This window comes from Drosophila pseudoobscura, chromosome 3 (genome assembly GCF_009870125.1).
Source record: "Drosophila pseudoobscura strain MV-25-SWS-2005 chromosome 3, UCI_Dpse_MV25, whole genome shotgun sequence".
NCBI classification, from domain to species: Eukaryota; Metazoa; Arthropoda; class Insecta; order Diptera; family Drosophilidae; genus Drosophila; species Drosophila pseudoobscura.
The window spans coordinates 8614819-8641620 of NC_046680.1; the positions used below are offsets into that span (position 1 = coordinate 8614819).

Sequence of the window (26802 nt, forward strand, 5' to 3'; positions counted from 1 at the left end):
ATTTCCCCTATTCACAGATCCGATCGCTATGATATATTTCATTTAGGTGTGCTATATAGTATATATATGTACATAGAGTTTAATCAAATTTCGGGGCCCCCCTGGCATGATATGCCCTTGACAACCCCCCTGGATTTCATATGTATTTCCTTTACTCTGATATGGTATTATATATATGTATGTAAGTATCTAGTATGTATCTATATCTATTGCCGAGGCATATTCAAACACAATCAAAAACGGGAATCAATCGACAAAATATACAACTATATTGATAAAGGGTTTTTGAATTTTGGAACCATTCTCTATTTTCTGGTTATTGCACTTTCGAGCTTCTGCTTATTTCGGATATCTGGAACTCCGGATTGGTTGGGGTGGGGGAGGGGATTATTGGTGGCCTGCCAATAGCCTCATTTAGTGGTAATATTATTTGGTTGAAGTCACCAGCTGGCTGGTGCTGTAGCCCTGGGTGTTGCAGGTGGGCAGGGCGAAGGGATTGAAACTCAGGCTGCTCACTCCTAGAAATAGTTGAATACAAAAATTTAATTGCAATTAGTTGGGAATTATCAAAGATGTACATATGTATGTATGGTTTGTGTCTGCGTTTAGGTTAAGGGAAATGCATTTTCCTAAGAAGAAAGTTTCCTATCTTTAGGCAAACGTTAAAATGAATGAAATTATAATAGAGTTAATATACAAATGAGAGCTTTTCCTTATCTACGTTGATCTTTCCCATCTTAAAGACCCACCAGAGAGACCGTTTTTAGTAGATCAGAATATTTTTGGGGGTTCTTGTTCTTAATCATAGTTAGAAATATTGGGATAATGAAAATTATAAATACCGTTAATCGTGTGTTGTCTGTGGTGTTTTTTTTTGTAGGTGGAAGTGTTTAGTTTTGTCGGTGCTCAGCCACAGGCACAGATTGTGGGGCGTCCTCGCCGATAGATAAGAGTGGGTGTCTGCCCAGCTGTGTGTTGTCTGTGGGTGGGTTGGTGGGGGCTGGTGTCTGTGTGGGCGGGCGTGTTTCAGCAGCATTTAATTTCAACAGAATGTCGTTACTCCAGCCCATTCCCATTCCCAATCCAGCTGCTCCTCCTTCTGCCGGGACGCCTCCATTGGCTCTTCGATGAGCTCCTGCTGCCTGCAGGTCCTTAAACGGCCGCCGCCGTGGCTGCTGACACGGCCGGATTGTGCCACGGCTGGTGGGGATGCGGATAGTGGTGCGGATGGGCGGCGGCCACATGATGATGCTGCACGAACGCCTGATGCCACGTCGACGACACGGCGGACACTGTTGAAATTAATGGCGGAAAATGCACTTTTGCTGAGCATACTTTGTTCACTTTGTTTTTTTTTGGGGGAATGGGGATGGGGAGTGGGTGGACTTCATGTGAGATTTATACAAACGGAAAAGATATAATCAACTCAAGAAAAGTTCTGGGGACTCTGAAGCGATAATGGATCGTAGGAGAAATGGCTGGCCGCCTATACAAAGATCTGTTCTATCGAAACATCCTATGAATATCTATGAAAACTTCTTCTGAAACATTGTTTTGTGTCTTCTCTATTGTTATAGGAGATATCCCTTTCATCCTTTGTGAGTTATCCTCACTCAATACTGTACTTTGCTTCATTCAATCAAGATCTTCTTTCAGGCCTTCTACACCTTCTCGTCTCTTTTTTCTGTCTAGATCTTTTCCCTACTACTATCCGTAGAACTGACAAATGGTTTTCCCTTCACCCTTCAGATCTTAGTTATACGGGGGAGGCGGTCTACTTACTTGACGTGGAGTTGAAGACGCTGCCCGGCGAGGAGGAGAGGGTGCCCATGTTGGGTGTGGGCGCATAGCCATTGGCCGTGGCTGCTACCGCCGCTGTGGTGGCCGAGGCGCCGTAGGAGCCGCCCGAGCTGTGGGGGGTGGAGGCGCTGCTGCAGTAGCCGCCGCGGGGACTCACGCTGCTCGACTGGGCGCGCTGGTAGTCGTCCTCGGTCCACTGGCCGGTGCCGTCTTGGACGCTGACGGCCAGCTGTCCGGCGTAGGAGTTGAATCCGGTGGAGCCGCCCGGAGATCTGCTGCGCGCAAGGGGTGCAGAGAGGGAGAGAGTGAGAGGCTGTGGACGGGGGACTCGGGGCAGAGATGGTCTTACCTGGGCATTGAGTAGAGGGCCTCGACCAGGTCGGCGGCCCGCTTCAATATGATCTCCTTCTGCAGCTTCTCCGGATCGCCGGGGTGGCGCGGAATGAGCTTCTGCAGGCGCTGGAATCCGTAGTCGATTGTGGGTTCGTTGAGAGCTGCTTGGAGCGCGAGAAAGGGATCGAAAGGTTAGGCATGGACTAGGCGAAGGTCAGCGTGGGATGGCTGGAGGAGGAGGGTGGCGACCACTTACAGACATAGACGAAGCGTCCGGGCGATCCCTTGCAGAACTGCTTGCTCTTGTAGGAGAGCGTCACCTCGACGACGCCGGGTATATGCCTGGGCGGGGTCTGGACGCGGATGGCGTGCGAGGTAATCAGCTCGCTCCACACGAGCATCGTCCCGAAGACCACCTGGAGGCCGTCGAAGAAGTTGTCGCCCACAATGATGACTGTGGCGCCGCCCGTGGTCCAGCCCTCGCTCGGGGAGATCGCCTTGATGCAGGGCGTGGCCACCGGCAGGGGCGGATAGAGACCTGAAATGGATTCAAATGGTTTCGAGATGAGTACGGTGCCGCCAAAGAAGCCTGCCTCTTGGATCTGCCAATTGCTACGAACAAAATGAAAAGGGGGCATGTCTTTCGGGGGGGTGGGGGGATTGCAGGGGTGGCGGGGCTGGCTACGTAAAACGAAAAAAGTGTTTGGAATAATTGGAATTTTGCTACAGACCATCGTAGGTACTGTCGGGCGCTAGGGGGTGACCGGATATGGACAGGGATGTGTTGCCTGTACCTTCCGTGGTGTCCAGCCGCTTGGCCCTCCGTCCGTGCTTCGAGTTGTTGTGCACGAACATGTTGTCGGAGATGGCCAGCAGGGGTCCGTCCACGGCCACCTGTGTGGAGATGACCACCTGCAAAAGGGGAGAAGGGGGGCGAAGAGAGTCGCCGATTAGCACCGATCACCATCGATTCTTGGTTAGGCATCGCCACTCACCTGGAATCTGCGCATGTCCCGCGGGTTGCCAGCGTTTTTCAGGCAGTTCTGGTTGCACTTCAAGAAGAACTTCAGGAAGAACCTGAAAGCAATGAAAAGTTTCATGGGGGGAAAATTAGTCAATAAACTCGGCACTGCTTCTACGATTGTTCTTTGCTGTATTCCCCTCCCCTTTGCCACTCATCGGGCTGCTGTGCTGCCTTCAAATTAAGTCTCTTTATGACGGCTTCGGATGCGGCTTTATGAGCTGCTAATCACGGGTTTCGCCTTTTTGCTGCCTGCCCCCCTGCCCAGCCGCACTTGCCAGTGCCACTTGCACGTTTTTCAAGCAGATGTTGGCCCTGCGGCAAGTTCGAGTGCCGTGCCCCTTGTTGCCCCTTGTTGTCCAATCGATGCGATGCCATGCCCGGGGGCTGCGGATGCGATAAGTGGCTTGCAGGGCCGACAGCCGGCGAGTGTCCTGCGGCTAGTCCGGGATCCGTGCCCCGTTGGAAATTGACACCCGTGAGTGGCGCATTTAAATGGCGAAAATACTTTTATGCATCCGGCGGCGCGACATGATAGGGCCCTATCGTCCAGCCCATCCCATCCCTTCCCTTCCCTTCCCTCACTTCTCCCCCACTGATTTTATTTGCACAAATAATATTTTCCTTCCTTTTCGTATCAGCGGGTGGCCCACCAATTTTCATCATATTTTTCGCTCATTTTTTTCGTGCTGTTTCTCACTCGACAAATTGGACAAATTAGCAGGGAGGGCGGAGGAGGTGTTAACCAGCGGGGAGGCATCTGCATATGTCCGGGCTCTGTGGGTGGGGGTCGACAAGGATCGCAGGGGGAATTTTTAGAGGGAATAGAGGGCCAAGCTTATCTCAGACCATTAAAAACCATTCAGCAAACACGAAATTCGATAAGAAATGTATTTTTATATGCCCAAAAATAAACGAATTTCAATTTCAAACTGATAATAAAGTAATGGAAATGAATCAAACCAAGGCCAGACTCCATTCACACAGCCCCCCAATGAATCATAAGCGAATTTATACTAATTCGTATATAAAGAATCAGAATCGTATAATTTCTGTAGCTTAAAGGCCGCGCGTGGCGTTCATCGAAGTCGGGAAACAGATGTGCAGACCAGAGAATCGATGAGGACTGTGAGACTGGGAGAACACAGACACACATCCCCCGAGAGGGCGAGCCATGTATCTGTCAGATGCAATATCGAGTTACAGCGTAGCGTGGAAACGCTCACAGATGCAACTGCAGCGAGGAAAACAATGAAATTTGAATACGTATCGAGTGGCTATTGAGGAGGATCATTCACTTGATGGAGGACGAGGACGAGCACCCATCATCGCCCTGCATCTTTATGGGCAGCTAATTGACTTTCTCGGAACAGGCACCACCAGCACCACCGTGCCCCTCTCACGCTTGGATTACAATGTTTTCAAAATATCCTGACAGGACGCATAAATTGCCAGTGCGCTCCCCCCACCCCCATCCTTTGAGGTATCCATTTGCATATGTCTTCTACTCGTTTTCCGCTGCAGTTGCGTCTGAGACTCTGACTGGAGATCCCGAATATCCCACTCGTACCAGTCCCTGACCTGCTGCTCGGCTCCCACTCCCTTTGGGGGCAATTAAAAATTCCAGTCGCGTCCTGCCAATAAATCAAAGTGTCCTCCATCTTGGGGCTGCTTTCCTTCGGCGGCAACAAAGTTTGCTCTTTTGGCCTCTTCCTTGTCCTTTGTTTTGCCAGCAACGCGAAATTTTCATTTAATGAAAAGCTACGCATCATCAAATGCTCGCACATGACAGAGGCGCACCTCGGGGGCAGCCCCAGCCACCCACCAGCCACCCCCGATGGCGCTTCGATGGGGATGTTCCGCTCTATTATGGCGGGGTCTATTGGCAGCTCAGGCACGTAGAGCCAACGAAGTGCATAATTGGTCATTCATATCTGGAGGTGAGGGACTTCGCGAGAAGAAATTCGATTGGGTGGAGATTTTCCTTTCTTTTTAAGTGGGTGGACAGTCCTTAAATTTGCCGAATCAATGCCTGGGAGCAGAGGGGAGGCAGATTTTCTTAGGAAGGGAATAATACTAGAAATAATTTTTCTTCTTATCCTTCAGGCTCCACCATCTACTAAAATTAGTTGTAACCCTTTGAAAATTGCTCCCCTCGCTTCATTATCTAAGCAAACTCTAATGATTTGCCATCTCGACCAACTTTATAGTCCCCGTAACACCCACAAATCCATCTCACAGCCGATAACCTTTTGGGCCCCACACCCCATGCCATCCACAGGATTCGAGGCACAGACAATTGAAATAAATTCGAAATATCTTTATCCAAAAGTTAAGGCTTTTCTTTATGGCCAGGGGGCAAACACTGGTGTGAGGCGGGGCTGCGGGGGGGCGGAACGATTAACTGTAAATTTGCGAAGCAGCAAAAACAACAACGAGGCCTTATCGCTCTGGCATCGCCAACAAAAACTCGCACAAATTTAATGATGAATTTCCAGAGAGCATAAATCGCTTTACCTGCCTCCTCTTGGCTGGTCTCCCCACTTTCTCTCTCTCTCTTGGCTCTTTGGCGGCTCTCGGATGTTGTCGCCGATGTTATCAGGCAACAGCGTGAACAGGCCCGTGAGGAGCCGAGAGCGTTTTTGGCGCACGCCGGCAAACAGCAACAACAACAACAACTACAATGGAAAAGGTAGCTTTTGGGTGCCGACAGCTTTGATACCCTAAAGGATCTAAAATTCAAGAGGGATACGCCTATCGGGGCATTCTTAAAGGACCGTCTTCAAGGGTATCCAGCAAAATCTATTCTCTCTGTCTCTCTCTCTGGTAAGCGTCAAGCGGGAGTGCCGCAACTTGTCTCTAATTTTTCACTAACGATAATATTCAAAATTTTCAACTTTATTGTCGCATAAACTCAATGGAAATGACAAAGAGGAAGAGCACTCGTTAGAAGAAGCAAAGCTAGGAAAAAGTCAGGGGAGGAGGGCGGTGGTGAGCGGAGGAGTGGGCGGAATGAGCCGTGGGGGGGTGGCGGCAGGCCTAAAATAATGCGAAAACTTACTTTCGCGCCATTTCTATGCCTTTTGGCATTTTCTCCACCAAAACACACACACACACAAATGAAGAGAGCGAGAGAAATTCACACAAAAACATGGCCGTCTCCATTTTGTTGCTGCTTTTGTTGCTGTTTCTGGTGGTGCTTTCTATTGTTGTTTGGGCTTTATTTATTTATGCTCTTTCTCGGCTTAACGCTCCACGCTTCGCAGCACCCCAGCAGCAGCCCAGCAGCACCCTCCTCTCCAGCCAAAGCCACCCACCCCCGAAAAAAAGACCCCCCTTCCAAGCTGTGTTATTTTTTCACATCTTCTTTGGCTTCTTGCCCGCTTTCTTTGTATTATAATAGACTTTTTCGGTGGGGTTGGGAGTGGAACTGGAGTTGAAAGTCCTTCCTCGACTGCTTCTCGAGGCTTTGTTGCTTGTTTGTTTTGTGTTCTGTCTGCAGCCTTGGCTTTATCCTTTTTGCCGGAAGAGAACTTGTTGAAAACACTTTCGCTTCGAGCGGGAGAGCACAGAGAGCGAAAGTGAGTGGCCGCCTTGAGTGGTTTTCTTATGAGTGAGCTTTTTTAACGGCCTCGACTTGTTCATTTCATTTCAGTGAATGAAGCTCCGCTCTCTCTCTCTCTCCCTCTCCCTCTCTCTCTCCCTCTGTGCGTTTGTGTGTGTTTTTGTTTTGGGGTTGCTTTGGGATTCAATGTCATGCCGTTGGGACCCGGGAAATACCTTTCGAATGTTCTTGCTTTTGCTGTTGTTGTTGTTTTGGGGTAGAAAGAGCAGCTTGTTGTTTTTGGGATTTCTTCATCTTTAAACTGATTATATTTGTACACACGCAGACACACACACAGACACGTGGATATCAGACATCGATAAAAGTAGCTAGCAGCAGACGCACGCACAAAGATACAAATACAAATGTATCTTTGCGGCTAAAAAGGCTGCTGTCTACGCGTGGATGTGTGCGTGTGTGTGTGTGTGTGTGTGCTTTCCCCCATTTCGTTAGCAGTTACCCGTAACCTTTGAACCATCAAATTATCGACCTCATTGAAATGCTCAAATTATGCCAACTATTCTGCGTGTGTGTGTGTGTGTGTTGAATGTCAGTTAACGCTTTTAATACCATTAATTATGCAACGGGGGTAAATGCCCAAGCAAATGGCTAACGGAATCACACACACTCATAGAGGAGCACATCCCCAAATTGAGACAAAGACCCAAACGGCGACGTATCTAGATGATGACAATGGGTGGCGGGATGGAAGGCAGGCAGGGGGCACTCCATATAGTTAGGATCTGTGAATTTTAAATCCATATGTCCTCCTGGCGGTTCCTTCAATTATGCACATCATCCGAGATGGTTAATTCATTTCGAGGGTTCAAGGGTTCGAGGCAGAGTTCGAGAGCTCTAGTTCTAGAATTTCCTAACCATTTGAATCTCTCTTCCTTTAAATTTCGTTAACTTTGTTGCAATTTGTTGAACCATTTGAAAATGTACCTACGTATTTATGATTTAATAAACTGCATTTCCCGAGAGGCAGGCCCGATTGTACCTGCCAAAAATTGTCCGTGCCAATTGAAAGAGTGAAGCGTGGCAAATTTGCATTAATAATTCAATTTCAATAGACAGTCAGTCGACTACGAATATGCAAATTTTCGTGGCGAGGCGTTCTTTGAAATGCAAAAATTCAATGTGAATTCCATTTTCTATTTCCACTTCCATTTCCATTTCCAATTCCAATTCCGTTGATTTACGAGGTGCAAATCAAGTGCAGTTCAAACTCAATTGTTTCCACTTCAAAGATAATCGCAAGGGTCTAGGCACACACATATATAAGTATCTGTATCTCCAGAGGATGTGGGCTGTCTGACTGCGATAAAAATGCAGAAATATGAGACGCTTCCACCATCTCCATCGATAATTAACTGTTATGGGATTCCCCCTGCCGGTCGCTGTCTGCCCAATATTTCATGGGGCGGGCGCACGACTGTCGATGGCTGACCGACCGACCGCAAATGCCGTCAAAATGCTGCCCCTTCCTTCGTTTGCTCCTTTTTTTGCGTCGCTTTGAATATTTGAGCAGGACAAAACGTCCTCTGGCGGTGCCCCACCTCACACCCGTCTCTCATCCAGGCCAAAACGGGGCTGACTCCACTCTGTAGTCACTCTGGATCGCCACCCTTCCCCCCGGCCAGGTGGAATGCATTTAGAAAATTAAAAACTGTAGCTAACAACTAGCAGCAGTTTTGTCATCATTTTTAGCGCGATTGCCCGATTATCAAGGCATGCAATGAACGGCATGGGCCAAAACATTTGTTCGCCTCACGCAGCCCAGGCCCGGCACAGACGTGTTCCGGAATATTGGGCCAGGACATGGCTGTGATTAGCAAAAGGATGCCTATAAGAAAATACCATTTACTGCTATTAAATATATATTTATTCCTATATTAAATGACAGGATATACATATGTACTGTGTGTACATAGAGGAGCGCACGCTTTGGTGGAAACGTTTTGTCTGCCCTCCAGTGTTAACAAAATTTCGCTGCGAGTTTTTTGCATATTGGACACCACAAAATGTCAATTCTATTCGTTGTACAGCGGGCACGGGCGGTGGCAGGGGGAGTGGGTGTGTGCCGTGTTGTGGGCGGGTGGGGAGTTGGCACTTAGTTTATTTGGTGGACGATGGCGGACAATATAGAAAATTGAAATAAAGCGAAGAAAATGCCAATGACGTAGATAAATGCAAGAGTGGCAAATTTTCGATTGTTCGCTTGAGAGCTTTTTGCCAGTCTCCCTTTCGCTCTTTGTGTTTTTGATACGCTTTCAGAGAGTATTGCGACTTGAACAACACATACATACATACATACATACATACATACATATGTATGTATGTGTGTAGGAATTAATTTGGAAAGCCCTATGAGATTTGATCTTCTGCACAATCTGTCTCGTAGAGTATCAAAAGCTTCGGCGCACAAAGCTCGACTTCTGTACTGTTACAGTTTGCTTGGCCCTGCAGATGGGTGTTTGAGTGGCTGTTGCTGTTCTTTCATTGCGATGAGTGCGATAGCGGGTGGGGGGAACACAATTTACTCAAATTAAAAAGTCGAGCGCGGGCGTCGGTCACGCGATAACAATTTTAATGGCCCTCGCCGATAACAAGGCCAATTGCATGCCTGTCAATATCATTCACGTCATTACGCATACGCCAGATGGTGAGGCAGAACCCAAAAAAAAACGAAACAAAAAATGATTTCCAGCAAATCGAACACAGAACAAAACAGAGAGGGAAACACACGGTCTGCGTCCCGTCAAAAATGTGTGACAAAAACGTGGAACATGTCGCAGAACCAACAACACGAATAACTCGCCAACAAGCAGAACAAGAGCAACGACCAAGTACGAGATCGCTGCCGACCACCGCCGAAGTGAGCTTTAAATTCACTTAATTATGGAACACACACGAAGTGCATACCAACATAGGGATAGCAACAACAAAAACGAAACGCGAAGACAATGCTCGAGAGCGAGTGCGTCCTCGCAAATCATAAATAAAAGAGGTAGCAGAAAGAGAGCAAGTGCGGAAGAGCGAAAGAGGGAGAGAGCTCAACCGAGACAAAGCGGCAAACAAAGCAAGCCTCCTCCTCACCTGCCCTCGGTAATTGCAAATCCACGGCGATCTATTGCACAGTGGGACGGGTGGGAGGAAATCAAGTACATGAAACATAATAACCGAAAATTTCACTAGGAAAACTAACATACGGGAATATCAGTTGTAGCTCATACAAAAATGTAAAATGTCACAAAATTGTAATACTTATTTGGCCCACTGTGCCGCTGGTCATTGTGTGCACAATTTCGGCATCTCCAAAGCATCCACCTCCTTCTCCTGCACCATCCGCAGATCGCTTGCATGAATAACAGAGATTCATCAATAAAACATGTGCGCAGATCTCCAAGCAGAGCAGAGCAGAGCAGAGTTCAGGAGAACAGAGCAGTGAAGTCGCAGAAGCAGTCGCTGTCGCAGTTGCAGTCTCAGTTGCTCCCTACTCTCACGGCACACGTTCGAACGTCAGTCAGCCGTCGGTTACGAAGCAGGAAGAGAGCTTGCGCGAGCGGGACAGCCATAGAGAGCGAGTCCAAGTTGGAATTGCGGTGCTGTTGTCCGACTGCTACTGGATAGCAGCGACTGCCCTCCCCGTCTCCTCCTTACTGCTGTTGCTGCTTCTGTTGCTGCTCTTGTCATATCGTATCAGTTTTTGGCTTTCGTCAACCACTTTGAAATGCAAGCATGTCCCCAGCAAGCCCCTGCCCTTCCCGCTGGCGGCTACCCCGTTGCGGAATTTTCAATCAGTTCCAATTGTTGCGCGCTGCTGACAAAGTTTCCCAAAGAGGGAAGACCAGGAGAGCGAGCGGGAGCGGGAGCGGGACAGAGAGACATAGAGACAGTGCGAGGTGAACGCTTGCTTGAGTGGCAAAATGTGCTGGACCTCCGGCAGAGTTAGCGCTTTAAGGCTGCTGCTCTGCTGCAGCTCCCTTCCGCTCCTTCGACTCCGGCTGCTCCTCTGCCACTCCTCTCCTGTGGGGCCTTGCAAAATTTAGTTGCGAACACATAGATTATCCGGGAGTCTTTGTCTTTCTGCTGGCGGCATGATCTACTGGCATATCAATGAGCGGGCCTCTGGCCCACGATGGGGAGTGGGGGAGTGGAGCTGCGAGTGGTGAGTGGTGCTTGGTGATTGAGAGGGGGTTCATGGCTGGTTTGACTGATCCATGCCGCCTTTTAAGCTGATTGGAGCTGGGAGTGTTTTCAGCTAGTGATTGATATGCGCCTGTGTCCTGCTGCAGCCTGTGGCACCGCCACAGTTTCAGCCTCCTCTCCGGCTTGTGGAATGCCGACAAAAGTTACAGCCCGACCTGACAAATGCGACATGTGCAGCGAGAGAGTACTAGAGATGGCAGCGTGACACGTGGTACGTGGTTTGTGGAAAGAGATCTGCCACCTACATGTGGATTCTGCCTTTGAAAGACACGAAAGGGCAATGAATATGGAGCAAACTCTATAGAAGAGATGGTTTAGATCATATACGAAAGAATGGGAACAAGATATATTACATGGAGGAGATCTATAACACCCATTAAAGATTCAATCCAATCACTATCGCCCTTTCTTTCTTCTTATAGCCTCACGGTGCCATCTCTTGGCGGGATTAACCAATTTGATGTGCCTCTTCAGGCCGGCTAACAAGCCAAATAAATAGAGAATAAATGAATTAATAATCGTAAATATCAAGCGCAAAGTGTCGCACCTGGGCACGTGGAGGAGAGACCCGACCCGGTCCGGTCCGGTGCGGTCCGGTCCGGTCCTATCTGATCCGATCTAGTGGGCCCAGCGGTGGCTCAGTTGTGAGTGTAACTGTTATTCCAACGGATGACATTGGCATTTGGCTCCATTCTGGAGCACACGTTGCCACGCAAAGCAATTTTAACAAGATCATAAGCGATCTCTGATCTCGCCGAGATCACTTCTACTCGTATCTATGTATCTCAATATCTCAGTCTCGCAGTATCCGAGTATCTCGGTGTCTGTGAAGCAAGAGTTTTTGTTGGCTCGAGTTCGGTTTGGTTTTTCTGCAGCTTCCACTTGGGCTGGCCATTTCCTAATTTGCAAACTGATACTCGTACTCGAGAGGTAGGGGAAGGGAGGCGGGGTCCGGGGAGGCAATCAATTAAATTTAATTATGACACCAATTATGGCCTGATTGCCGGCCAACCAGTAGCCGGTCCTAGACACTTTTGCTAGCCACATTAATAATAGAATCATTAAGCAGACTCTCGTGCCCAACTCGAGCTGGCATCTCGTCTCGGTTCGGAGAACATCTCTCTGGGCAGTCCTCAAGATCTGTCAACTGGGGAGGGGGAGGGGTAGTGGAGGTACTCAAATGTGCCCTTTAGGCAAATACTTTTGGACACCCATCGCCGGAGGACAGACCACCAAGGATGCCCGTCGCGTCCTCTTTACATGGAATCACACGAACCGATGGTTAGGGAGATCGATCGAGATGTTTATCATCTGCATAAGGTGTGGTGCACTTTAATGGGGCCTGGGGACCCGCTGGAAAATTGCTTAACAACTCAATGAGGTGAGGCGGCTAGGGCAAAGGGGGCTGCGATGCCCAATGAAGGGGCAAGATAATTCCACTCGCAATCAATGGGGTTCGTTTTAGGAGCACGTTTAATTACCGGACTGGAAAGATACGATGTGAATGAATGCAGATACATATTTGAACTGTTTTATTCGTAAGAAAAGCTATAGATCTATAGGCCTTCCTTCTGTGGCCCCTCCTTCTGTTTAATCACAAGTTCCCATAACAATTTGTTGTACATTTTGGTTTTTCCTAATTTCCTTTCCAATAACAATATTTCCGAAGCCAATTAGAGGCGACGCACTCCCAGGCAGGAGGCGTGGCTGCCGCAAGGATGTGCATGCAATTAACATAATTCGCCTGACACGCGACAGCCACTTGAGGGTGGGTGGCACTTGGGTGGCATGCCGTTCCATCGGCAGGGAAGTGCCTCGAAAGGGGGGTGTCGGATTGCCGCGAACTCGTCTCAATTTACAAATTTATGAAAATAGAATTTGCTCTTCACATTTTGATGAATTTTTGTTTGTTTGGGTCTCTGGGCTCCTTTGACTCTGGGCTGCTGCAGCCACATTTCCATTCCAGGGGCAACTCCAGCTCCTGTCCCCCTACCCCATACCCCTTCCCCTTTCTCTCTCCCTTTGCATGTCTGCCGCATCATGTTTTATATTGCAGTTGATAATAATGCCAATAAATCAACGATACGCATGCACAGAGCTCTGGCTCTGGCTCTGGCTGGGGCTCTCACAAAACAGGGCTGACAAAAATAAAAAGAGCCAGCGACGATGATGAAAAGCAGCTTAAAATGTCATCTTTTGTGTGGCAGAGGAGCTGGAGCCAGAGCCGGTCCTGGATGGCAGGATGGCTACATGAACTATGGCTACTTACCGATCAATAATGACGGGGTCCGATGGCGTCTCGTTGCGGTTGCCACAGCTCTTCTTATCACAGCAGCGGCTGTGGAAGCAGAAAAATCACAAATGAGTTTATATGGCAATAAAAACAGCTTTAATTTCACTTTAATTTAATATTCAGGGGATATGCAGGGAAAATATAAGATATTTAGAACTAGAATAATGAGATAAAAGAGTAAAAGAAGGCCGATCTATATTTCTTTTTTTAAGGATATATCCCGCCCATATCCTCCATATTTTAATGCACTTTAACCCACTTCTTCCTACGAATCCCGCAGCTTTCGAAAGTGTGTTAGATGTCTCTCTCTCTCTCTCTCTCGCTCTCTCTCTCGACTGTTGTCTTTTTTTGGGGTCAGGCATTTGTCATTGCTCTCCATTCATTCGTACATATATATTCACATATATCCATGCATATCTATATCTTTATATCTATATCTGTGTCTATGTCTGGGTATATCTATATCGGGCTCAATGGCTGCGTAAATTTTTGACTGCACAGCCGCTGGGCTGGCCTTAAGGGGCGGCTGGATGAGGGTCATCCTTTTTGGGGGGTGGCATTTTTGGCTTGGACCTGGCCTGGGCTCTGGCACTGGCCGGGGCATATAACATAAACATGGATGACTGAAATGGGCGAAAAGCCAAAACGATAAAGAAGACGACGCCATCTCTCCCCCCCACCCCCCCTCCGTCCCTGTGCCACCATGGGGAAGGGAGAGAGTCTGCAACCCCTGGGCCGTGTCTGTGTGTCTGTGTGTCTTTGGCGTTGTGTGCGTTGTCCCCTTGTTTTTGATAATGCTACGCAAACATAAAAACTGGGTGCCAATCCGAAATAATAAAAGATGGCCGGCCAGCAGGATGTACGGTGGACGGGGGGGCTGCCGGCAGGTGGGGCGGGGGGATTGCACTGGCTAAAGCTGTGTAATTTTTGTTGTTGTTTGGCTTTCCCTCAGTTTTCTCTCTGGTTTTTTTTGCGCCTGCTTTTTTCTTGTCTGCTGGGCCGCTTTTATTTCCTACGCAACCTTCAGCTGTCAGAGGATGCTGCTAGAAGGGTGAAACACCACCCCAACGGGGGTGGGGGGAGGTGGAGAAGTGGGTGGTTGGGTGGTTGGGTGGTTGGGTGGGTGAGGCAGTCAACCATTTACACGTTTCAGTTCGCGTGCGTTTGAGCATGAAAATAAAAAGAAAGGACTCGAGGAATCGGAAGCTCAAAAATCAAAAAAATTAAAGCCCAAGAAAACCCGCAAAGAAAATCACGCCAAAAATGTGCGAAAAACAAAACAAAAACCGAATGAGAATTTCAGAGAAAGTCTATAATTTGAGTGGCTCTCCAGGGGAGAGGGGAAAGAGACGCGACGAGAAAGCTCCAGGGAGAAGCTCCGGCCGAATGCCCGCGAGAATTGAGATTTCGATTTCTCAAATCAGAATCAAAAGGTGTGGATTACAAGGGTCCGAGGTGGGGTGGCTCTGAGTCTTATAGATGGATAATAAAGGTGGCAAAGGACTCTCACCTGCACATGACTTCGTGCGTCAACAGGACCCGACACATCTCTGGATTCTTGTCCTGACCCTCATAGATGATGGCCTGCAATTAGAATGGGAATATGATAAAGAAATTGGTAAGGAGGGAAACGATTTAAAGAAAGATTTTTAAGAATAAAATGTTTGAACAATAGATACTTGAATATGTGCTAGAAGATCCTCCCCTAAGATGGATGAGAATATCTTTATCTTGGGCTTAAGGAACCCCTTAGCCATGATATCTTTTGTGGTCGCCTTTCCTTGTTTTCTTTCGTGGGTAATCCCCAAAATGTGACCCCGTTATTAACCCCCCCGCCCAGCTATCGACACCAGTGCCCTCCCCTCCCCCATCGGCTATCATTTGGGCCAAAGGCAAACACACATAAATGCTAATTGCAGAGCCAACTAGAGGCTCGAGGATAGAGGCTCTCGAGCCTGGCTGAAATCGACATATGGGACACACCATGCAAATATTGACAATGTCCACAATTTTTACCTCTCTGCCAGGATACGAGGATATCTGGTAGTGGTTGGTGGTATTTGTATTTGCCCAAAGAAAACTCCACTCGAAATGTTTGTTTGTTTGTTGTTTTTTGTTGTTGTTTTATTTGTGTGTGTGGGGTGGCAGGGGTGGGAGGGGATCAGGGGGTGTCAGTGTCAGTGGCAGACCCGAAATCATGCCATGTGGAAGAGAGAGAGAACCGCAAGTGCAACGTTGGCCAATCTGCTGCAATTTCCTTTGGACAAAGGAGCTGGTGGAAAAACCTCTCGAACAAATAGATAAACAAACGACGGCTCAAGGGAGGGGTGATGGGTGGGAGGTGGGCTCAAAGGCACAACAAAAAGGCGCATAGTTCTCTAATTTAAAAATGATTAAAGCGGGTTGCACTCATCCTCATCCTCGTAACCGTAATCCAACACTCATCCGATGAATTAGTTGGGAGAGAAAACACGGCATATGGGTGCGAGATCCGGCGACGGGGGGTGGCTTTCTGGGCCGCCTGAAGGGGGAGGGGAGGGGGATCATTCATCACTCGGTGGCAGTACGCCCGAGATACACGCAAAAGTAATAATAATAACCGAATGTATCCTAGGAAAACCTGAACCGTGTGTTCATCCACCAAAAAATTAAAACCAAAAAAAACAAAGTACGAATTTTTTGTTGAGTGTGTGAGGACGAAAAGATACCCAGTATTTGGGATAATATAAAATATATCTACTCTGGTTTTAGATCAATCCCCGAGGGAATGTTTTCTGGTAGATCTGTGGATTATTTGATCCCACGAAGAGCCCTACAGAAGGGGCTTGATCCCTTGATCTCAAGGTTAGAAGAGTTGTGCTGCCTGAAAATAATATACCCTCGTCTTCAAAGGACTACTGGGTACACAAAAACGCAGGGAAGAATGCTGCCACTTGCCACCCAGCGTCAAGGACGAGTGCTTTCCCACCCAACATATGTGCATTTGTTCTCCTCGAAGCCAAAAACTAAAACTGAGGATGAGCAGGAGCTGGAGGGCAGGAGGGCAGGAAGCCAGGAAGCTGTGTGTGTGTGTGCCCAGCCAAATAGATAATCAGAAATTAATTTTAATGCAACCAGCAGCGGCAGCAGTTTTGTCACCCCCTTTCGGAAGGCAAACCACCCAGGCCCTTCGTCCTTCGTCCTGCCCCCCTGCTGGGCGCGCATGTAAAAGTTATGATCATCCCTTATTATCCCGTTTGTCAGGTTAATAACTTCGCCCTCCCCGCCCCCCCCCGGTGCAACCTGTGTGTAAAGGATCAGCGGCCGGACAGCTCTCGATAGCCCGGCTCAATGTCCAATCTGTGTGGGATATCGTGCCAGACTTACGGGTTGAAGCCCTCTACTCCGTCCACTAATTATAGGCCCAGGACCTGGATGGTATATGGTCCTTTTTTTATCCCCTTTCGGAGCCAAGTCTAATGGATTTTCAATGTTTTTTTTCCCCTCTGCTGGCAGGACATAAACTTTGCATTTTTCTGTTGTATTTGTCACCTGTTTATTTGGGATTTAATGCGAGTTTGAGATAGGATCGGAACTATATATAGTTTTGGGAAGCTCCTGGAACAAGCTCTAACATGGAATTTGCCACAAAAAAAAAACAACAAGAAACTAAACTGTGGGTAAACCAGAGATCCTCATCAATCATCCTTGTGCCGGGGATGCAGAAACAAACAATTAGTTGGCTCTTTCTTCGCAGGACGGGTCCTGGTGGAAATCGGAGGCTAAATGGCTCATCTAAATAAAAAAAACGGCAAACTAAACGAAAGCCACTAAAACTGGAGTAAAAGCGTTTAAACTACGATTTATCAACACGACAAAGACCAGGAGTCGGCGGCAGAGCAGGAGCCAGGACCAAAAAAAAAGAGGACAACAGACCAACGGAAAGACAGCAAAAACAACAAAATTCCGGGGGAAAAAAAGCGAGTGATGAAGTGATGACAGGACAGGCAGCCAAAGGACGGGCGGGGGGCCGAACAGGATGAAAACAGAAGCGGCTTTTAAAATTTAAACGATTTTCCATCAAAACTCCACGGAAGAAGATACAGTTTTTTGCATTTTTTGCACATTGTTATTATCGCTTTTGGAATAAAATAAATCGACATCCCTTGCATTATTCACGCATTCTGAATGTGGAGCGATGTTGAGCTGGGACGCCGAGCGATGCATGCTGCACGGTGCATGCTGCATGCTGCATGTTGCATATTTAACGGGCCAAATAAAAATCTCGCCAAACAAGATAAATTATCGCGCACAAAAGACCGTGTGCAAAAACAAAAACAGGACACAAAAAAGAATAAAAATAAAATTAAAAAAAAAACCTATCGAGGGTAGCTCTTAATTTATTAAAGCTTCATTTATCAGCGGAACGCATAAATTGCCGGCAGCCGAAAAAACAGGGGAAGTGAAGGGCAGGCGGAAGTAAAGGAGGTGACTGTTGCAAGGACCCTCCCGTGCATCCTTTATGTGAATGTACACACGGGCAGAACCCTTTTTTTGGTCCTGCCTCCTGCCCAAGAAATTTACATAATTTTCGGGGAGACCCTGGATAAGAATTGTACGTAATGTTGAAAATGTTATGAAAGCACAAAGGAATGTGTCACAGCTGGAAAAGAGGATTCCAATTAAATAAATCATGACCTAACCTTACTTTTGCTGCCATATATTGACAGAATGCGATGAAAGTTTAATGCAGGAGAAGGAACAAATACAGCTATTTGACAGAAAGACAAGAAAAGATCCCCAAATAAATTCAGAAATATGCTCTATAAGAAAAACACAGGTAAATGGGTGGTAAAGGGGTGGCCATTGCACATTCCACACATTACACGACACCTCTGGCGTCTCGGGTTGTCCCCTGAGGGAGCCGCAAGAATTGCAAAGAGGATTCCATTCCGCATGCATTTCACATTTCGCATAATGAGGGCGATATGGCGGACCACTCCCCTCCCTTCCGCCACTTGGCGCCGGCGACCGCAGAAATGCACTTGCCGTGAAAGCATTTTTAATCGCATTGCCAGCAGTGCGAGCGAGTGGGAAAGGGACAGAGAGTGAGCCGAAGCGAGACAGGCAAATCGGCAGGCAAATGGCTCCTCTCACACGCGCACACATGAGTTCTCACTCTCTCCTCTGCCACTGCCCCTGCCTATCCACAACGGTGTGTGTGTGTGTGTGTGTGTGGAGATGCAAATGTGGAGATTTTTCGCGCAATCTGTTGAATTTATTGAGCGACCAGCCAGCGCCGGCAGCGCCACCGGCAACAACAATAACAATTTGCAATAAAACGAGCGGAGAAGAGAATGTGAAATGTGTTATTAATCGAAAATGATTCTCTCTGCTTTTAAGTGTTGACACACAAATTAATTTTATCGCTTAATTAACACGCGAAAAGTAGGCAGACAGCAGAGCTCGCCAGCGAGAGCAGGACAGCAGTATTGTTTGGCAGTGAATGATGAGTGTATATTGTCCCTTTTGCTCTCTGCTGCTCTTTGCATTCGCTCTTCGAGCGGCTGAGCAACGGTTGGGCAACGGTTGGGTGCTCTGTGTGAAAAATGTAAGTATTCTGTCGACCAAAGCCATAATTATTGATCCCAAATCGGAACTCTATATAATATATAGCCATTGCTGCCATCGACATAGACACGATGGATCTTGTAGGGCATCAAAATCTACGGCTTTCTCTCTCTCTGGCCAACTGAGTGGCTTATCGGAGTGCATTAATCTCTTGCTTCTCTCTCTCCCTCTCTCTCTTTGATTTGGTTTAGAATTTCGCTGCGCTTTTCGGGCCCATGTATCGCATCGTCATAATGCGTGTAAATCGCGATAAGCGCAATTTTGGCAAAAACACAAAAACGGGTAAAAAGGATTTCTGGCCACTCTGGGCCTTTGTTTCATGCTGGTCCCGTACACCCCGCCAACCCCTGCTTCCGGCTCCCTGGTCGGATGAAAATGAAATATGATCGCAAATGAAGCGATTCCGTGGTTCCTGGTCCGCGGTCCGCATAGTCAATGGTCCGTGTTCCCTGTTCCCCGTTCCCCGTTCCCTGTTCCTCTCATCGTTAGCTCAAATTGCAATTGCGACGCCTCCTGTTCGAACTGTTTGCACCGTTATCTGATCGAATGTAATTATGATTATGGCCATGATTTGCTACATTTGCCTGCCCCCCCTCCCCCTGCCCCTGCCTACGAAAGGGGTGGAGCAGCGGGCAGATGCCATCAGCGCGCATATCCACCGAAGGGTTGGCCACGTGACAGTTGACAATTGTCCTGCCTCGTCGGCTGAGACAATGCCGCCTCGTAATCGTATTCTCAGTGCTACAGTTTCAGCTTCAGGTTACAACATCACTCCCCCCCAACACTGCTGATCCACACTGATAACACCCGCTTATCCGGCCGCCTTACCTGTTACGCGACAAGACGATAAGGCGGCCACCGCTCCCGGCACGCGACGAAAAATAAAACCCATCCCGGGAACCCGCCTAATCCGATCAAATGATTGCCCATTTCCCAGCCAGCAACAAACTCGTTCCGACAGGCGATGTGAGCATTCGGCGGATTGGGATTCATCCAGAATTAGGGGTAGCTGCCGTCCCACACGGCAAAGACTTGACAAATCAAACGGAAATGGGCAATTCAAGTGCATCGGATATACATATATTAAAAATATTTTATTTTTAGTAAAAAACGTACAAAATCTGGAATTTATCGGTCGGATATATGCCATTTGGGAGTCTAGTCGTAGAACCAGGAAATCATAATGTCCCCTCAAAGACCCATTAGGCTATTATTAATTACGCATTTTTATAAATATAATAATAATAACATTGAATGGCGATAAGGCTTAATTGCTGTGGAATTCCCATACAAGTACGCAATATCGTTTAAAGAGCGATTTCTTATCGCTTAACTCTACGGAAAGTTCTTGGTTTCTTTTTGGGGTGGGGTGGGGAGGGGGTTTGTCAGAGCCAAATATTTTGCGATTAAATTTCATTCGCACAAATGGATTTCTCGCCAGGGAGGAGGAGGAGGAGGAGGAGGGGGGCGGGCCGAAAGGGGGCGATGTCGCTGCTGTCGATAATTTGTGGAGAAATTTATGGTGCGCTCGTTTCTGATGCGAACGGGCTAAACGGGCAAGAAACGCCCACAAAACAGAGGAAAATAGAGATATCGAAGAAGGGAAACCCATGGACTACAGGGGGGTGGGGGGGCGGTGTGATAAAGGGGGGAATGGCATCTAATGGAAAAAAGTGGACTGAAACGTCTATAAAAATTTGTCACTCGAGAAATTAATTGCCCTTGAAAAAGGCAAGGAAAAGGCAGCGAAAAGAAAGGCCAGGACATTAGGCCTACAAAAGCGGACATATGGTGCAGCATTCAGGGCCATTGGCGGTGTGTGCCTGCAGCTAAGGACACGCACGCACCCACAACAGAGTGGCGCATTAGCAAGGACCGGGTTTCTCTCTCTCTCTCGAGTAGATGTTCCCTCGTTATTCTCGATTCTCCATTCTCCATTCTCGTTAGCGCGGGGGGGGAGAGTACAAATACGCTACAGATACACCCCTTTCAGGGGCAGGAGTGTGAATGAATTGCTCGTTGGACGACTCAATTTATTGGCACACCATAGGACACACCAGGACACGCCAGGACACACTTAATTAGCCATGACAATCAATTTCGAATGCAACTTATGCTCGAATCAGCAAAACAAACAAGGGAAGCCCTCGTCCCGGAGAGCCAGGCAGCCAAGTGGAAGGAATTAGTTTTTCATAGCTTGGCTTTCCATTACTCAGTTGTTCATTTACTTGAGTGGCCTTTGCCAATCGAATGCATTGCAAAAGAGCTCTTTGGAGGTCCCCTCTTCAATCAATGGACTCACCTGCTTGGTCACGGAATCGATCAGCCTCACGAATATGTCCTGCTCCTGGCGGGCGCCTGCAAATATCAGCAACAAAAAACCATATAGAATATCATTATTAACGACCAATCCCCCTCTGTAGACCCACCATTCGCATAGAGCAACTGCAGGCGATATTGTATCCCGTTGTTGGTTTTGGTGGCATCCGATTCCGAGTCCTTCTCGATGAACCCAATGAAGGCCGTGCGCTCGATCTCGATGGGCTGGCCGGCCCGATCGTACAGGGCGATCACAAAGTGAAAGAAGTTCGATTTACGTAAATTGCTGGGCGGCTGCTTCTCAAAGTGGGCGCGGCCAATGCCCAGGCTGCAAAAAACAGTACAACAAAAAGGAAATTAGTCAAAGTCTTGCAAGTCGGACAGTAATTATGCCATTAGTTGGGTAAACATAGACGGGGGAGGCCTAAAGAGGCCTCTAATTGGTGCAAGAGGGGGCGACCACGGGGCAACGGCGACTCAATTAACAGCAGCCAGTCCTTTGTCCAGCAGAAAGGATAATAAGTTCTAGTGGTCCTAGTGACAACTATCATTAAAAGCGCATAAGCAACATCAACGTGACACAATAATCCTGACGTATGGCCCAGGACCCTGCTCAACCCAGGACCCTGCTCTCGGCCACTTCAGCATTTGATATACTCCAAGTCCTGCGTTGCTTATGTGGGCCAAGCAGACACTGGGTAATTATCCGGACACGTGGACGGAATAAAGGCTTGTCCTTGTTCAGGACCTCCCCCCCACACACACACACACACATCTATGTATATCTGTATGCTAAATGTCAGACTGGCTCTCTCTCTTGTCCGCCTGTCAGCGGACAATTACAGGACAGTGCCAGTGCCCGGGGATAGGGTCCTACCTGGTCGTGCCACCCCTGTGCCAGCGCCAGCGCCTTTTCGTGATCCTTGGCCCGTATGCATAACGAACAATTTAATTTAGAAAATGCTGATTTTATCAGATTTTCTGTATATATTTTCAGTACAACTTTTTTCCCCCTGCTATTTGCTCAGGCAATGTCAAGGAGCAGCGCCGCATGTCCGCCGACTCGGGGGTCCTGCAATTATATACACATTTGCCAAAGGATAATGCCAGCCATCAGCTAATGATAGCGGCTAACCCCCAACCCCCCCCACCCCCGCCCAGCCCGACAAATCATTCAAATGGAGAATTTCGAGAGAATCGGTGAGGAATGAGAGCCCCCAAGGAATCGATTGACAATTTTATTGTCGAATGGATATAGGATTTATATCCCATAGTTCTCTAAAGATATGATTGGGGAGAGGTTAAAATTTAATTGAATTGGCAGCCGATTCTTTCAGAATCCAGGGGTAACCCCCTTAATCCCTGAAAGGCCCACAATCCTATGATATCCCAATGTTTCTTCTGTTCCATATTTCACTCGTTTCATTCGAAATATATCTAAATTTCCTTAACAAACAACACAATTTGCGGTTCAGTTGATTCAAGCGAAGGGCGGATATCAAATGAATATCAAAAACTTGGCAATGGGAGTTCAATGCGAGGATGGGGGGATGGGGGATGGGGCAGAGGAGCTACTACACCTCTGCCTGGGAGCAACTGCCAGACATGTTACATTCTGGTGAAAGGTTATTGTTATGGCAGCATGGAGTGGAATGTTCGAAAAGTGAACAGCAGAATAATGCCGAGTACATCCTGGCAAATAAAAAACTTGTACCTCCAGCGCCTGCCTTCCTCCTGCCTTCCTGAATGGCTTTCTTTTTTTTTTTTTGGTACGCTGCCGCTGCTGCTGTTGACTTTTCAGCTCGGTTGACTGCGGGAAATTGTGGAAAATCGTTCTGCGGCAGTTTGCCAGCTCGCTTTGTTTGCACTTGCCGCCAATTTGCGTGCCACAGAGAGGGGGGCGGGGTATAGAAATGGCATTTTTGTGGCCGTTTTGCTGTTGATTTTATTATGCCAACATTTAATTGTCGCAAATCGATGCCCAGGTGACCATCCAGGGGGGTGGGGTACTAGTACTTGTCTTGGTCACGTTTTGTCTATTGCCGGGCTGCTTTCCACACACACACACACTCATGCAACTTTATTTGGCCCCCCACTCCTGCATTGGGGACACGTTTAAGGACACTTTATGGGTCCTTGACTGCGTGGCTGCAACTGCAATCTGGCACTCTTGTTTCTTGTTTCTTGGGCTTCTGCACAATCTTTGTTGAAATAAATTTCCGAAAAATATGTTCTTGATTTACGAGCAGCCCCACATTGTTTGTGGCACAGCCAGATGGACAGATAAGTGCAACAATAAATGGTATTGGCTGTGCCGCAAAACAACATTGAACACACACTGAACAATTATCGGAGGCTGTGAGATTTATTTGTGCCCCAAAATAAATGCTGAATGTAATCAAAAAGTTGCAAATTATTCGCTGCTTGAAAGGGGTAAGTTTTGGGGGTATTTGAACTGGGAATTAGTGGGTATTCAATGGATTATATGGCACTCTTTCTCTCCTTTCTTCCACACTCTTTACCTCGTTTCACAGCGCATTGTTTTTGGATTGTTTTGCGTTTGATTGTGATTATGATCCTGATTAAGATGGAGGTTAAGATTGTCTGCGGCTCGCTGCAGCGTCTGATTCTGATTCAGACTCTGACTTTGATTGTGATTGAGAGTGTGATTGTGATTTTGCGTGTGATTGTGTTGGATGTGCGTGTGTGTGTGCGTGTGCGATTGTTGATTTGCCGCCGCTGAATGGCCAAAGCCCGCTGTCATCTCGCTTTCGATTTGGGCAACTCGCGCACTTCTTCTCGGCGCGAACATCTCACGCCAGAAACATCTCAAACGCAACTGAACAAACAGGGCCAGGAGCCCCAAACGAAAGGAAAAGCTCTTTCAGCCACCAAGCGGAACCCCCCACCCGCCGGATTTGCGAGAGAGAGAGCCACTGGCTGCCACTTCTTCAAAGGCAATTCATTGAGAAGAAGGCAAGGGCAATGCCCAAGACTAAAGCGAAAGCGAAAGCCAAGGAAACAGCAACAAGGGGAGTACAAACATCCCTTTGAGACGTGCTCTCACAGACACACACAAAAAGCCCACAAAGCTGAACGGGAGCGGGAGCGGGTCGCATCCTCCCGCTACCGCTACCACCCCCACTCAGACTCCCACTCCCACTCGCGCTCCCCCCATCAGAAGTCAAGCGTCGCAGAAAAAGTGCGTAAGCCCAAAAACAGCTTTGAGTGAGAGTTTTCGAGTGAGTCTGTTCTTTTTGGTGGTTCATCTGCTTAGCTTCGGGTGCGGGGGAAGGCCATAAAAATACCCCACCTCCCGCACGGATGAATCGCACCCCCAAGGGGGCCCCTAATATTGCTCGGACACACGATGCCGCCGCCACTGTTGCCGGCTTTTGGCCAAAAGTAAACAAACGCTTTTTTTGTTTTGGAGACTTCTCCTTGTCAACGTTTGTTGCTGCAACATTGTTGCCCTTCTGCGTTGGAGATTATTGGTTAGCGATAAGCGGAGAGATTAGAGCGGGGATTGGAGGAAAGGAGTTGATAGGATAGGGGGAGACAGGGTCCGGCTGGAGCTTGAATGCATTTTAATTGAATTTTAGAATTGTGCACAAATCAAGAATTAATCAAGGGAAACTTTCATAAATTTTATTAGAATGATAAATTCACAGCAGATTCTACTATATTGATCTCAGGAATTAACTTTTGCAGGTGAAAGTTCACGCCTATTCGTTTTTTAAACTAATTGGAATTTCCACCATTTGTTTTTAAAATTTATGGAATAATCTCTGCTATTCCATCGAATAAATTATGGAATAAATTTTCTAGAATAAATACGAGTAGTTCTTTCGTTAATTTCCACATAATAATCTTGGGGGCGATTCTGTATCACAATTTCCAGCAATAATCATTTGAATCTTGAATCTTTGTGGCATGCCACATTCCCAACACTTGAACGATCACAGTTTCTGTTTCACTTCGATTCACATTTTGTTTTTGGATGGGTCTCTGGTCACGTTTTTTTCCTTCATTCACTTACTTGGTCTGATCGACGACTGGCTGCATGGCCCAGCGTCCGCCCAGCGGCTCCTCCTTGAGGGAGGTCATGGGCCCCCGCGGCTGGTTCATGTCGGCGGCGGAGGGCGGCAGGCCGAACATGAGGCCCCCGGCGGACCGGGGCCCGGCGGTAGGGTAGAGCTTGCGTCCCCACTCCATCCCCAGCTCGAGCGTGGGCCAGGGGGAGGCCGAGCTGAAGCCCGGCACCGGTTCCTCGGAACGCAGCTTGAAGCTATCGGTGCTGGTCAGGGGAGCTGTGCTAGCAAAGTGGTGGTGCGAATGGTGTGGATGCGGATGCGGATGCTGGTGGAGATCGGCGTACGGTAGGGGCACGGCTCCAGCTGCGGCGGCTGCTGAGGCACTGGCAATTGTGGCGGCCGTTTTGGTGGCTCTTCTGCTTCGTTGCTTTCAATTGGGAATTGGGATCTGCACTGCACTGAACTTCCTTCCTCTCCTTTCGATTGGGGACTGGATCCGCCGTTGGATTCGATTGGGGATTGGATCTGCTCTCTGGGATGGAGATGTGTCTCTGGAGATGTCAATCAATGGGAGTTCTCTCCCACTCTATCACAGCACAGAACGAGAACGAGAACGAACGCGAACGAACACGCACTAAATCCAAATCCAGCACCGACTGAGTGTGGGTGTGCATATACTTCTGTGGGTGTGTATGTATATGTATGTGTGGGCTGCCAATGCACCGCAGAGAATTTGGGATTTTCGGAGGAATTGGTCTCGCAACAAGTTTTAAGCGGCGCGCGCTACCGTCCCGAGTGACTGTTAAACCCCAACTGAATCCTCGTCCAGTCCACAGCGACTGCCAGCGATGCTTGCGAGACTGCGTTGCTCTGCGCAGCACCAGCAGCACCAGCAGCGGTGGCAGCAGAAGCAGCAGCAGCAGCAGCGGGAAAAGCCAAACGACCAACGACCAATGTTTTGAAAATGGAAACGAAACGAGCCTGCGCCGCATGAGAGTTGAGTTCCATGTGGGCCGAGGGGGTGGCAATGGCGGTAGGTAACAATAAGCAAGCCTGAGAGGCGGCGGCAGGCAACGAATGGAAAATCTAACCTATCGCTGGGAGTGCAAAACGACACCACATCGTCGTCCCGTCCCGTGGAGAGCCGAACTGTCAGCAACAAAACCATCCACCGACGACGAAGGAGACGACGACGCCGACAACGACAACCAGATCCAGAGAGACAGAGAGAGAGAGAGAGCGAGGGAGAGCATGATAGAGAGAGACACAACAAGGCAGAGCAGGCAAGAAAGACACACAGACACAGATGCAATACAAAGTGAGAGGGAGAGCGCTATACACCAAGTGGTTGTGGGTTGGTGGGTTCATTTCCAGCCGTGGGACACTCTTTGCAACGCCCCAGTTATTGGGGGCGTGAGTGTGCAGCAGCAGCAGCAGGCTGAAACCATTGGAGATGGATAAACGCACTTCTCTCGTACATTGGTTTGGGTTCCAGTTCGTGCAATGTACTGGCGGTAATGTTGACTGAAGGAATGCTGATGTGAGAATACAACCCATGCACTTTCATATCGAAGTG

General features: G+C 48.1%; 1 protein-coding gene across 10 annotated transcripts; it reads right to left on the bottom strand.

Annotated features, from left to right (window-relative positions):
* kn (EBF transcription factor knot) lies at positions 1-25655 on the bottom strand. 10 transcript variants are annotated; one of them, XM_033378531.1, is made up of 12 exons: positions 25232-25655; positions 21303-21520; positions 21176-21231; positions 14774-14847; positions 13240-13308; positions 3129-3210; positions 2865-3045; positions 2390-2671; positions 2150-2297; positions 1783-2075; positions 843-1292; positions 1-518 (listed from the first exon to the last, which is right to left on the bottom strand). In XM_033378531.1, the coding sequence occupies exons 1-11, from the start codon at positions 25405-25407 to the stop codon at positions 1153-1155; spliced, it is 1719 nt and encodes a 572-aa protein (XP_033234422.1). In that variant the 5' UTR covers positions 25408-25655; the 3' UTR covers positions 1-518; positions 843-1152. The 10 variants fall into 10 exon arrangements, with proteins under 10 accessions (XP_033234422.1, XP_033234421.1, XP_033234419.1 ...); XM_033378530.1 differs by having other exon boundaries at positions 1783-2072; positions 25232-25502; XM_033378528.1 differs by lacking the exon at positions 25232-25655 and adding an exon at positions 23715-24050 and having other exon boundaries at positions 2928-3045.
* Between the last annotated feature and the right edge of the window lie 1147 nt (positions 25656-26802).